Source organism: Eubalaena glacialis, chromosome 15 (assembly GCF_028564815.1).
Source record: "Eubalaena glacialis isolate mEubGla1 chromosome 15, mEubGla1.1.hap2.+ XY, whole genome shotgun sequence".
Taxonomy (NCBI): Eukaryota; Metazoa; Chordata; class Mammalia; order Artiodactyla; family Balaenidae; genus Eubalaena; species Eubalaena glacialis.
In genome coordinates this window covers 44,762,982-44,777,114 of record NC_083730.1, presented here as the reverse complement: position 1 = coordinate 44,777,114, position 14,133 = coordinate 44,762,982, and the positions used below count along the sequence as shown (strand labels likewise).

General features: G+C 35.1%; 1 protein-coding gene across 1 annotated transcript in view; it reads left to right on the top strand.

The window, feature by feature from the left end:
• Nucleotides 1-14,133, top strand: part of ASXL3 (ASXL transcriptional regulator 3) — a 174,261-nt gene that overhangs the window by 56,160 nt on the left and 103,968 nt on the right. Inside the window, exons 3-4 of the mRNA XM_061169713.1 lie at nucleotides 10,375-10,483; nucleotides 11,772-11,880. Of these exons, the coding sequence (XP_061025696.1) occupies nucleotides 10,375-10,483; nucleotides 11,772-11,880 (218 nt within the window). The remainder of the gene's footprint in view (nucleotides 1-10,374; nucleotides 10,484-11,771; nucleotides 11,881-14,133) is intronic.

The window sequence follows — 14,133 nt, the reverse complement described above, 5'->3', positions numbered from 1 at the left end:
AGACAATCAGTGCCGTAGATTTGCTGTGTACTATTGTGGTTCAGAATTTTATAGTTTCGCTGTGTATATACAAAGTATATCTATATCTATAGTTATAACCTACTGGTGAACATTTAATTTATTGGCAGTTTTTTTCCTGAACAAATAATGACTCTTTGTGAATATGCATTGAGTTTTTCTAGGGACTGTACCAAAAGGTGGAATTGCTGGTCTGTAAAGCATGCACACCTGTTTTTTTTTTTCTTTTTTTCCACTAGATATTGCCAGATGCCTTTCCAAACTGGTTGTATCAGTTTATATTCTCACTAGAGTATTTCATAGTTCCTATTTCTGGACATCCTCAGCCAATGTTTGGTATTGCCAAGCTTCAAATTTTGTTCTCTTCTGTAAATCATGAAATGTTAGCTTATCACCAGCCACTGAATGTTTTCTGAGTGTCCGAGACTGACAGGGCCCTATGAGGGGAACAAGTCCTAAGGAGCTGATTACCACTGAGCCACGAGGTATTAGATAGCACAGAACTAAATGCTGCAGTCACAGGACAGGCTGTGATGCCTACAGAGGTTCAGAAACCATCACTATGGACGGGAGAGTTAATTAGGAGTTGTTAGGAGGTGAAGGCGAGGCACCCTTGACAAATGAGCAGGAAGAGAGGAGAACAGACGATGTTGAAGATGGAGGGAATATAAAGGCAGGCGGCGTGGCTAGAATCAACAGTATGCCAATTGTCCAACCATTATTAATTGTCCTTAAAGCCTTAACCAGAAAGATATTAGTAGAGCTTTATTGCATACCTGTTTTGAATTCATCATTTTACAGATGAGAACATCGAGGCCTAGAAAAATGAGATAAGCTTGTATAAATCACTTAGCCTATTAGACAAGTGTCAAAAATAAAATAAGCAGGGGATTTATTGGCTTATTTAACTTGTACATCCAATAGGCTGAACTTCAACGTGACTAGATAATGCAGGAGTCCAAGTGACGTCATCTTTCCCCCCCCATGTTTTCTTCCTATGTTTTGCTCTGCTTGCCTGTGGTTAGCTTTGTTCTCAGCAGGCTCCATCCTTGTGGAAGCAGAGGTAGTCACTAGCTAATATTTTTTGTACCGTTACAGTAAGCTTATGTTTTTACTGAAAATAATGTATGCTCATCCCCTTTATTTCTGTATCAGTTTCCCCAAAGATACTCAGACTCCCACAATTTGGCCAGATAGTTTAACGTGGCTAGCCTTTCTGGTGGGGAAATCAGGACCATTTCACTGATGGCTGAACTGGAATAAGGTAAAGTTCCTAAGAGAAAGGAATGCAGGGCGTGCCAATATAAGATGGCCATGTAGCCTGTGTAGTAGGTAGGGTGTTTGAGACACATAATTGTAGTCAGGAGTTTAAATAGAATATAGATGATATTCATTGTGAGTGCTTTATGTCTACAAATCCGTGATTGTAACAATTTTTATAACAGTGATTAAGTTCATTTCAACAAACACCTTTTGAGTACATTGGGATTGTTTGTCAGATAATACAAATAAATAAATATGTGTCTATCCCCTGTGGAGTTCCCAAACTGGTTGGAAGTTGTAAGGGCAGGAGAGCTAGAAGTGTAAACAATTTCGATGGAAGGAAACCACGAGGGATATGCAGAGTGTTGAGATTGTAATACAGTGAGGGAGATACCCTGGTATCACAGAAGGCTATGTATATACAAAGTATATCTATATCTATAGTTATAACCTACTGGTGAACATTTAATTTATTGGCACCATACAGGTGGTAGTTAAGCATTTTATTTTGAATGGTAAATGGAGCAAGAAGTGGGATGAAATTCCAGGCAGAGGGTTTCACAGGAGCCAAAATAGAGAGATGGGAAACCACAGAAGCACATGGTTTACTGAGCTGGATCAGATCAGAGGAGAGTAGTCTGGGAATCGGGGAGTAATCTGAGAGTTGGGGAAGATGAAGATGAAGGAGGTGCCAAGTGTACTGTAGAGGATCCTAATGTCAGCCAAGGGCTTTGTGCTTCCTTTGGTGGGCAGTGAAAAGCACTGATTAAAAAAAAAGCGGTCAATCAGTCTGGTGTATGGCATGGCCTGAAGCCTGAGCAGTGTTTCATTTGTTTGTTTTTGTTTTTTTAATAGGAAAATTGCTCTGGCACCAGTGGGTAGACCAAATTGCAGCAGGGAGATATTGAAAGCAGGGGTAGGGGTAGGAGCTATAGAACTGTCTTCTTGTGACGTAAAGATTGTTTGAATTAGGATGTGAGGAAGTAAAAAATGTACATTGAAAGATGAACGTTGTTGAGGCAGAATAATTCAAATAGTCTGAGAAATGCTCCATTCCTGGGTGATGAAGAGGAGGGTACCCATCACCGAGTGAGAGACATAGAGAATCAGGAGGAAGATCTCCACTGGGAGAGATGAGTAAGATGACTTTTATGTTGGGTAATATAGTGTTGCAAATATATGGTATTTTCATTTATATGTGGATACTGTTTGTAAATTTTTCAATGCTATTTAAAGCACCTGGGTGTTTTTCAATTTTATAAATCTACACAGGGAAAAATAATCATCACACTGCTTTATTTTTTCACAGAGAAACAAATATTTTATATACCTTTAAAATAATTTTTAAGCATTTTGCTAATAAAATATTCCTGGGAGTATCCCCGCTAGGTACTTTTTCCTAATGACCCTAACCATAAATAAAGTTTAGCATTTCCCCACATGTATTTCTTGGCATTCTGTAATAGGGGATGTTGCTACATATTATTGTGGGGAGGATTTGAAAATTATATATGCTTAGGAAACACTGAGTTAAGTAGGTTTCTGGAGTTATGTAAGATTTTTCAGAGACTTTAGTGTATACTGTTAATGTATTTGGTGAGTTTGCAAAGGGAGAATGCAGCTTTTCTGAAACTCCTTTGACAGTTTTTTGAGCATCACTTGGGACTAATATCCCACAGAACACATTCAGAAACACTGTAATATTAGCCGTTGCTAACAAAATGGGAGAGTATGAGTAGCTACAAGTAGGACATAGAAATTAACATTTTTATATGAATCTATTTTATCATACTAAATATATTTACAATGTCTGTTCTTTAATATATGAAATCCACTGTTTTATTTTATTTTGGAAGATATGTGGGTGTTTTTGGCGTAAGTGAAAACATTCTCTTTGAGATTATAGTTGTGGGGAAGTAGTATAAAGTCCTGAAGAGCCATCAATGGCCATGGGTTGGCTGCCTCTGCATTGGAATTAGTGATAGAAGAAATCCACACATGATACCATCTCAGTCATCTCCTTAGAATAAACTAGGGATAACATCTAAATTCCAAATGATTTTCTTCTTTTTGTGGCACATGCCTCAAGGCTCCTTTCTCCTGAATCCCTTGTCATTTCATATGTATTCAGAGAATTCAGTTCAGCTCAGCCTGCATTTCTGTCCTGTACAAAGCACTGTCAGAGTGCAAATTTATTTCAAGATTAGTTTGGCATATATAATGTGCTCAATAAATATTTATTCAACTAATGGATTGTGTTATTCTTTAATGATCTAGTTCTACAAAGAGGCATCTCAATTACGGATCTGAATTCTCTACCATATTCTCTCAAAGGTCTTTCTTCCTTAGTTTTCATAGAGTAGCAGTACCTGAACAAGACAACCAACAGCGTCATCTTCTGCAGTCTAGCTCTTTCTTTTTATTATTTGAAATTTACTGGGGGAGTTATTGTTATAGGCAACGTTGAGTGAAGATGGAGCCAACATCTTACCATTTTCCAGCATCTGGCTTTTCTTTGTGTGTTTCCTTCAAGTGCTAAATATTCTTTTGTAGTATCCAAGGATAGTTAAGTGGAAGAAACAACTCTCTGGACAGAGAATGTGGGGTGGTGGAAAGAGCACGGACATTGGAATCAGTAGAATTTGGTTTCAGCTGTGTCACTTAGTTCTTATTTGACTACACTATGATTCTTAACCTCTCAGCCTCAGTTACATCTGTAAAACTAGGAATCATGTTTACATTTTATGGTGACTGTAAGGAATATAGATAATAGTTGTGAAAGCCCGGTTGCATTAGGGATGCTCTATAAATGGCACCTATAATAATAGATATTTATTATTATCATTCTGTTCTCTCTACCTTTACTGAATAAGTTATTTTCAATATTTATCACATGTGAAAGGCTGTGAGATAGGGGTGTGTACACTTGCATATCTTCACTTATTTTTACTAATGAAACAAAAATGAAATCAGACAAAATATTACCTGAACCAATTCTTTAAACAAGCTACAGAATATGTAATTTCTTTCCATTTGCCATCCTTTGTACCTCTAGATGTTGGTTACTTTGAGCCATAATAGTAATAAATAACAATACTAATAATAATAACTCACAATTTTTGAACACGTACAATATGCCAGACATAATTCTAGGTGTTTCACATGTTTTAACTCATTAAATCTTCAGAATGATCCCCTAGGCAATAGTGACTTTTGTTATCCACATTTTGTAGTTGAGAAACCTGAGACCCAGAGAGGTGAAGTCCAAAGTCATAGAGCTGGTAAATGGTCTAGCCTCAGCTGAACTCAGGCTGACTGGCTCCAGAAGTCACAGTCTTATTCATTGTATTCCACTGCCTTTCTTAGTATAGCAGTGGTAATATGGCATGTCACAACATGCATAGTTGTAGAGATACAATCGCCAATATTCAGCTATACATGCAGTGTGTTCTTTCCTTAATGTCTATAATCAAAGATAACCACCTCACCTCATATTTTAGTTGGAGGTCTTTAAAAATTATAATTTAGATTATATGCTTTAGCTTACACGTTTTTAGGGCCATTTCTTAATTTCCTTATAGATCCTATTCTAAAATAATACCAAGCAAACTTTTGTCCTTGTATTGATGTTTTGAAATTCTTGTCTCCTAAAACAAAAGGTCTGTTTAGTGAACATGGCTGTATGAATCACTGTAGTCTATCTAGTGGTAGCTTGGTAATGTCCATAAAGTGGATACAGAGTCTAAGTTCAAATGCCTGTTTATATTCCCCAAATAATATATTTTTATACTGTTCAAGCCAATCAGAGATGCATGTCTAGGTTTAGAGTCTGAAACTGTTTCTCTAAATTTAAGAATTAAATTGTACAACATATGTCACTTGGTAATTTTATTTCTTGCCTCAATATCCCCACCTCATAAAAGAGTACTTGGGACTAAGTCTCTAATTTTACCCTACAGACATGTTGAATATTGAAAATCATGTAGGTATTCTTTACATAGAAAAATGCAAACTATCTTCTTTTTAAATATGACCCATCTCTTGAGGTAACTGGTTGTTCCTGTTTATTTTTATATGTTTATATGGGCTTTGAAATCAGAGTAGAATTTGGGTTTCAGCTGTATCAGTTAGCTATTTAACTGCAGAAAGAGTCTTAACCTCTCAGTCTCAGTTATATCTGCAAAACTGGGAATCATACTTAACATTTTATAACTCTAATATTTGTTATTTGTCATAAGTCAGTGCCCATTACAAACTTTCACTAGTGATCCTCTTAGAGAGACTGTGAAGTTTGGGACACTGTTTTTGTCTTCAAAATCAAATTTCAGAATTGCTGTAGGTCATTTTTTGGCTAATATTTTATGTGCTGGGATTCTTCAGATAACATATATATAAAGGACTCTAACTTTTAAGTTTTTATTTTTCAATTGTTCTGGGGGGTTCCAAACTAGCAGTCATATTTCTCAAGAGTAAGAAGTTTGTTTGGCTTGACATTCTAGGGTAGTTTTTAATCATCTAGGTTACTGATTTATCAATTGATATAACCCTTGTGTATGTGTGTTTAAGAGTCATCCGCATTCAATGGTAGAAATAGTTTATTCTTCTATTAGTAGTAGTGACCTGCCCATTAAATATGTAAATAAGTAAATAAATCCAAGGGTGCATTATTGGGTTTTTTTAACATCTTAAAAACATTTTTTTGTGAAATGTGACATATATAAAGTGAAATGCACAAATCCTAAGTAAACAATTTAATTTTCACATAGTGAACACTAAGATTCTGTATAAAGACCTGAAACGTTACCTCCACCCCAGAGGCCCACATAATTTCCCCTTAAAAATATATCTTTTAAAATTAAGACATTTTCTCTAGGCTATCAACACTGAAAATACTTGAAAGGAACTATTATTAATTTTTTTGAAAGAGTAAACATAAAATTGTTTCAATTAATTCATATTAATAAGACAGCACAATAACAGACTAATAATGCTGCTTAATAATTGCTCCTTAAATTTGTTGAATTTTTAGACTTCAGTTGTTCAGGATTACTTTTTAGATGTTCCCATAATTGCAAACCGAGATTTTAAAATGTTTGCAGGAAATAGCTTTCATCTAAAATTATTATTAAGAGATACTTAGTAAAGTAGTTTAAGATTTGGATTACTTAAGTACTGTCTTGTAAAGCATTATTATGTTATATGGAAAGGAACAGAGGACCACAACGATGATATTTTCTTTGTCGTGTGTAAATATTCTTCCAATTGCATTCCCCAGATATTCGTTCTGGTTTTTAAAATTATTAAAATAGACAGGCCATCCATTCTCTTCACCAAGTGTACACTATTAGTAAAATTTTATGTGTTCTGTCAACAATTTGATATGATAAAGCAATGGTTTTTCTGTAGTTCACACAGCACTGGGGCTCTGCAAAGCATCTCTGGGGGTTCTTTGATGTCTAGACAGTTTAAATTATGCCTGCTCCCCTGCCTCCAAATTCCACCCCGTTCTGCTTCAGGGGTTGTGGGAAATGAAAACAAACCAGAAGGGTTCCACAACCCTACAGTCTAAGGAGGAAAACAAACAAATAGAATAAGGTGTATATCTACCCTGGCAGGTGTATAGGGAAGGGCTCAATTACAGGGAATGGCAGAAAGAAAAGAATTGGGGGCAAATAGTGTCCTGCTTATTTACTCCTAATTATATTCCTAGTATGGAACTATATGAGGCTTGTGGACAAAATGAAAACATTATGGAAGTGTTAGGGAAGAAAGTAGAATTCACTTTTTACCCCAGTCCTCCAGTGTTTTCCTCCCTGCCAACAGCCAAATCTAAGAGTTTGGTGTGTTTCTTGTACACTGTCTTATTTATTGAAATGGTAAGATGTAGAATTGCATTTTAAGTTGGAAAACTAACTTTTTTTTCCTTCCTTTCTTTTTTGTTTTCTTTTTATAAATTGGGATATCGCAATTCTTCCAATTCATCATTTTAGAAAGTAAGTAACTTTTGAAATTTTAGAGATTTTTTTTGGTTTAAATGTTGTTTTATTATTTCATATATTGTGTACACATGCACGTATTCTATTCCAGAAATTTAAGCTTTTAAATTCTGACTGAGGTGATTAACTCTTGCGTTAAGTGTGAACAAATTTTTTTAATTAAAACTAAGAAATATTGCATAGAAGATGTCCATGCTATCTAAGAATACAGACTTTTAACACATACTTGCCTCATCTTCTTTCATACCCACAGTAAGTCATTGTGCTTTTTTAATATATACAGATGTATAAATGTATGTTTGTATCTTTTTTAAAGCTGGCCTAGGTATACTTGCTAGTTCTGTTTTTTCTGAATATTAAAGTAATAAAAATACATAAATGAGACTTTTATTTACTCCTGTTCAATGACAGTTAATTAAGACATTCATGTTTTCAGGGAAAGCAGTCCAAAATTTCTAGACCTTATGGAAATGTTGAGAATAATAGCAATAAGTAAAGGGTATGAAAGATTTTTAAAATTCACTTGCCTATGTATATGCAGTGGATAAAACAGTTACCTTTTTAGTAAGCACTTCACTCTTTTGATGCTAATGTTTTATTGTTTTAAATAAAATGGACTATATAATTTGGTTTTTTTTCTATGAAGAAATGCAAGTGATATGTTTAAAACTAAGTGACTATCAAACACTGACTTGAGTAGTAAAATTTGCGTTTGATTGCAAAGTATTTTTTAATTCTTCTGAAATGCAAATGTTATATAGTTTTGAAATAAAACGAATTTCATATGTTTGTTTTGGGAAAGATTTGGGAAAATTACAGTAGTCATTAAGACTTTTGGAGATCTATTGTCATGTGATTGTAAATTACATATTTTAAAAAATATTTCCACAGTAAATCTTGAGTTTATTGAGTTAATAAACAGTATAATTTAATAATATATTCATGTTCAACAGAGCTTATTATTTATATGAAACTGGGTGTTTATCACTTATGTTTGCAGCAGGCATAGCATTAAACTGCTATTTAATAGTCAATTTATCTTCTACAATTATCTTTGGTTTACTGTACCCTAGAAAGAAAATGTAAATTCTAGTGATAGTAAATTATATTCGTTCAGTATTTTTTAGTTGTCTTTAAATCTGTATTATTCTCTAATATTCTAAATCTGAGTTCTTGGTATTGTGTGTGTTAAGACCTTAGGAATAAAGAACAGGAAGCGTGTGTGTGAGGTTTGATAGGTGCACAGTTGTATTAAGTTATATCTTTAAAACATCTACATTGTTTCATTTTTATGTATAGGATTCTATTTTACTTGCAGTGTTAACATTTTCTTGCCAAGTCCCTACAGAAAAATCTGTGTTTCTGACAGTTTCACCAAATTAAAGCTCCACAAATCTGGCATAATAATTCCCAGCTTCAAATTGTCTGTGCTTTTTCTGAAGAGAATGCTGATAAAAAAATATATTTTGCAGTCTTCAGTATACCATGTATAACATTATTTATCTGGAATTTATTCATGGACAGCTATTTCTGGGACATGAATATATTTTACTTTATAAGGTATGCCTGGCCCACTTTACATATGAGCAGAACATCTTTTATGAGGAAAAATAATGAAATGAGGTCTGTAAGCTTGTAGAAGCTTCGAGAGGAAAGATATTACATAAACGTCCAGCATTGTTTCTATGTGTACTTCAGTGTTCTAACTGCATCGTTCTGTGACCAAATTTATATTAGGGCTCTGGCTTCCTGTCAAACCAAATGGAATCATATTGATGTGTTGGCACAGAGAAGCTGTTTCCTAAAATAATAAGAGTGTTCTTCTTATTACAATACTTATAAATCTTTATGACCATGATGTGTATATATGCTGCCTTGCTATTGTGTGTTGTGTCAACTCAGCAAATTTGGCTTTTTCATTTTATTGGTGAGTATTCATAGTAAGTAAGAGATTGGATAATCTTGGTTTTTAGAAAACTTTTAATTTAGTTAGTGACATAAAAATATGTTTCTATCGCAGAAATTCAAACTTTGAAGCCTTAATATCCTAAAGGTTCTCTTGTCCCAGGATATCTTGGATTACATACCCAGAACCCCTACTAGGTAAATGGGGTGGAGTAGGGCTTCTAATCTTTATTGGTTCAACCAAATATTGATCTTTTAGCATATTAGGAAGTAAAATGTATATGGAAACGTAAGTAAATGAAAGTAACAATTCTACCTCTAAATTCTAGTGTACAAAAATATCAGTTTCCAAACAAAACACAAAAAAAGTTCTAAAGTCTACCCCAGGAAATATATACATATTATACATTTCATAAACATCTTTTTAAGTATATGAATACATTTCAATAATGTTTATACGTATGTGTTTTGATATTTTAATCAATAGTGTAATGCTGTTTGGTTTCTTAAAAAAATCTGTTTTCATAATTTAGTCACTTGCATCTTTACTACCAAACATAATTATTAGCTGGGTAGAATTCCCAACCAAGTATTTCTTTATTTGACAAATAAAGAACTGAGGAAAGGATGTCATTGAAGAAGTTGTATCAGAGATATAAACACAGATATAGATTTTTATTTGGCCTTGTGAGAAATGCAATCCCATGAGTAACTTAAATACTTGTAATTTCAAATCAGTTCTTCCGTGGTTTATTATTCTTTTGTTGCTTTTCAACCTATAGGATGGAGCTGTCCTTGAACTTGGTTTATTTGATCATTCAAGTGCAACCATCAAGTTGTCTGTAATATTTAAAACCTGAGGCTACATGGTATTATTTGCAAAATAACACCACACAAACGTTTGGGCTTTGGTTTCTTTGAAATATAGTGTTGGTTGCTTTATGAATAAAAGCATAATTTCAATTCAGGAGACTTTTTGCCCGAAGCCTATAAGACAGATGCATCTGATTAACTTTGGCGAAACTGGACTGGCCTGTTATTGTAATGTAGATGTTTTCGGGGTTGGGAGGATATTTTAAAAAGGCATACGAGGGGTCTTTTTTTTTTTTTTTTTCTTAAGAGACTGAGAACAGTTTTGCCACAGAAACTGCGTCTCAGACTGCTTCATTTTTTGCACACTTTTATTTTCTAGTGGAACTTCTCCATTAGCCTGTCTGAATGCAATGCTTCACACTAACACTCGAATAGGGGATGGAACATTCTTCAAAATCCCTGGAAAGTCAGGCCTCTATGCTCTCAAAGTAAGTTGGACTGTTCTGCGTATTATGTCTGTTATTACTATGTATCATGCATTTACATGTGAAGGTAAACAAAATTAGACTTGGGTGAAGGGTAGAATGACTCCTTTGCCTTTTAAATGTTTTCAGATGTCTTAAAAATGATTTCATATTAAGAATAAACAATGACATTTTCTTTAAAGAAAACATATCTGTGGTTTCACTCTAACATATGGTAATGGAAAATAGTTGTGGCTTCCTTAAAATTCTTGATTCTTAAAAATTTACATGGAGGAGTGCCATGGTTGATGAGCCAAGTTTTAAGATGATCACAGTTGCCAAATACTATTTGACTTCATGACCGTCAGTTGATATATGGGCTTCACACCTGTATGCCTTTCTGTCTTTTACAAAAAATAAGAAATGTACCCATTCTTCTTGAAAATTTGCTGATTTAAATCAATTATTCAAATTTAAAACAACCACTGAACTCCGGGAAGTTTTTACTAATAATGCATACTTGTTATATGAGAAGAATAGAGAAATAAAAAGCTTCGGATAACTGAGTCTTAATTATTTTAGTGTAATTCCCATTTCCACCTAGAATGGAAATGCCATGTAAGATGCAAAATTCCAGAGAACAAAAGCTGATGATCTGCAAATGGTTGCATAACTTGCATCAAGCAAAATCAATGTATTATTTCTTATAAATTAAAAAAAGTCTGCTTTAATAAATGATGGGTTACATTTAAAGTTCATTAATTTCCTTTGAGAAGTTTTCTGTTTTGTTTTGTTTTTGGTTTTTTTTAATGCTAAAAGTTATACCTGGCAAAGAAGCAGGGGTTCTTTCTCAGCTACTTAGCATCAGGCTCTTAAACTGTGTGTGTTTCAGAAAACAATACAGGTTAATCAAAGGACTTGTATTATTTCAGTTGATTTTTGTAGCTACTTGGGTATTTAATTTATGATTAAAATTCTGAGTTGTTAAGCCATTTTCTAAAGTAAGGAAGAAGGTAAAATTGAGAAAAACGGAAACAACATATGTTAAAAAAAAAAACCTTGTTTTTTGTATAGATTTTAAAGGTTATCCAAAAAATCAACTATGGCAATGTGCTTTTCCCAGTAATTCCCCCACCCCCCCCACCCCCCCACCCCCACCCCCTCCAAGGAGTGGTTTTACATTAAAAAGTAAATCAGTATTGAAATTCCAAATTACAAGCAACTGTGATGATTCCTTAGGACTGTGGAAGTATTTTGAATGTTTTCAGTTGCTAAAACATCTCCATAAATCATTATTTTAAAAATAATATAGAAAGAGGAGTCGTCATGCTCAGCTGATGGAACATTGGATTTAGGCTGTGAGTCTGAATTGGAAGGCACAGAGATGGCAGAGGTCAGTGCCAATGGGGAAGGAAATGGAGGTAAGTGTGACAAATTTCAGGATACAAACCCTGTTCTCTTAAAGGTTATGTAGAATTCCAATAACTTACTAATTGAATTCCCTACCATTATAGATACAGTTTTCTTCTAAGCTTCTACCATTATAGATACAGTTTTCTTCTAAGCTTCTACTACCTCTTAGATTTATCATCAAACAATTCTGGTTCAAAAGGTTAGCACCTAAGAAAAGTAAACAGCTCTTTGCTTTTTGTTTTATTTTGGTTTTTAGCAGTATGGATTTCCCTGGATAGTATTCTTGAGTGTTATCAGTATATTTCTCCTGCAAGCTGAGAGGGTTACTGGGGTATGTCGTGGTTTTATTCTTATATAAGTGAGGCCTGAGAATGCCAGTGTTTTATTTCTGATTGTGCTGATTTTTTCTGTGATCACAGGTAGTTTTATAATAGCTTTGTTCCTAGGTTTGTCCTTAATAAATTAAGCTTAATGTTAACATTCCTGACAGCAAAACAATGACCAAATAAGTTATATTCTTCTGAAATGCTTTTGAAAAGTGAGAAACCCTTCTAGAATTCTAAGGGGGCATTTTCCACCTCTGAATTCTGTCCATGTGGATTCATTTTTATCTTTCTCAAAACATTTGCATTGTGATTCTGTTGGTGTATGTAATTTCTGCACTGCAGTTTTGGCAAATCTTTGTTCCACAAAAGCTGCTGTACTTTTTTTTAACCCTACTCACTGGTCCCCCAAGTGGGCCCAGATCATGATTTGGGAGGAAGAGTGTGTCATTAAAGTCTGTGTCGGTGGGCTCATAGAAATCAGTAAATTATCTTCCAACAAAGAAACCTTAAAGGATCCTTGCAGAAAAATCATATTTCAGTAATAGCCCAAAGCCATTCATTTTATTAATGGTCATAGGAGTCCCTTTGTATTCTGACTGGCCACTCCTACCCTTTAAACTGATGTGCTTTCTGATAGTCCCCAAGAGACCGGTTCTGCTCCAGTGCTATCTGACCTGCAGCCGAGGTGCTGAATTAATGTAGGAAACAGATTCTTGTCTTAGTCAAATGACTGAAGTCGGCTTTCTAGAGTTTTTTTAGCCAACTTTCATTGAATTTGCTGTCCTTATTCCGATACCTTTTGAAAACTCAACTAAGCCCCCCGCCATTGTTGTAGTGGTGCTGTGAGCTTTGGCAGGTCCTTGTGGTTAGAAAGAGAACAAAGCAGAGATGCATGACATTTTCTGGATTTCTGGAAGGGGCACACCCTTCTCCTTCAGTAGGATGAAGGGGAATCTTATTGGGTCACTCCTCTTGCTGTACTGCCTGCTTGCATGACCACTTGCCTGTTCCCTCTCCCTCCACCACCGCCTCTCTGTTAACGTATAGCAACGTATATATTGAGTTTCTGCTATGTGCCGAGTACTGTTCTTGACATTATAGTTACAGCAGTGAAAAAGAAGAACAGAAAGAGACCTCTCATGGATTTTATATTGGTAGAGAGACAGACAATAAGCAAAATAAACATGTAAAGTTTACAGCTTATTCAGTGCCAACAAGAGATATGGGGCGAAATAAATTAAATAAGGAGATAAGAGTGAGAGAGGGGTATTTGAGAAAAGACCCGAAGCAGTGAGGGAGCAGGCATTTGATGGGAGAGAGTTCTAGGTAAAAGAAGGAGCAATTACAAAGGCCTTGAGGCAGTAGAGTGCCTGGAATGTTCCAGAAACATCAAGAGGCCAGTGTAGTTGGAGTCCAGAGTGAGCAAGGGAGAAGATGGTAAGATACAGCATTAGAGAAGTTATGGGGCCTGGTACGGAAGTTCGCTTCTTATTGCTCCATTTTTCTCAGTGAAATAGGAAACAAGTTCTTCAGCCAAGGGTGAAGATGGGGAAGTAGCTTTGTAGATGTAAGGAGAAGATAGAAAATGTTTGTCTCAAGTCCAACAGCATTAAGGACACTCCTGAAGTGGCTAATCCTGAATTTAACATGAGACCAGCCAGCATAGTTGCACATTTTTCTCCAGTCATGTTCATGATCGCTGTACAAGTGTGGAGTAAGTACAGAGTTGGATTGGACCAGAGCTGGGATTTTGCCAGGTGTGAATGATGAAGCCAGAGAGGGACACAGTTGAGGGTACGTGACATAGAACATTGAAATCCATCTCCATTGAATTTCAGCTGGTTGTGGAGGTGAGGGAAGACACGATTGTGTGTGGGATGGTGTGAAGGAGGAGGTGGAGGTCTCCCTAGGGTGGACAGATTGTTTGATTTGGTG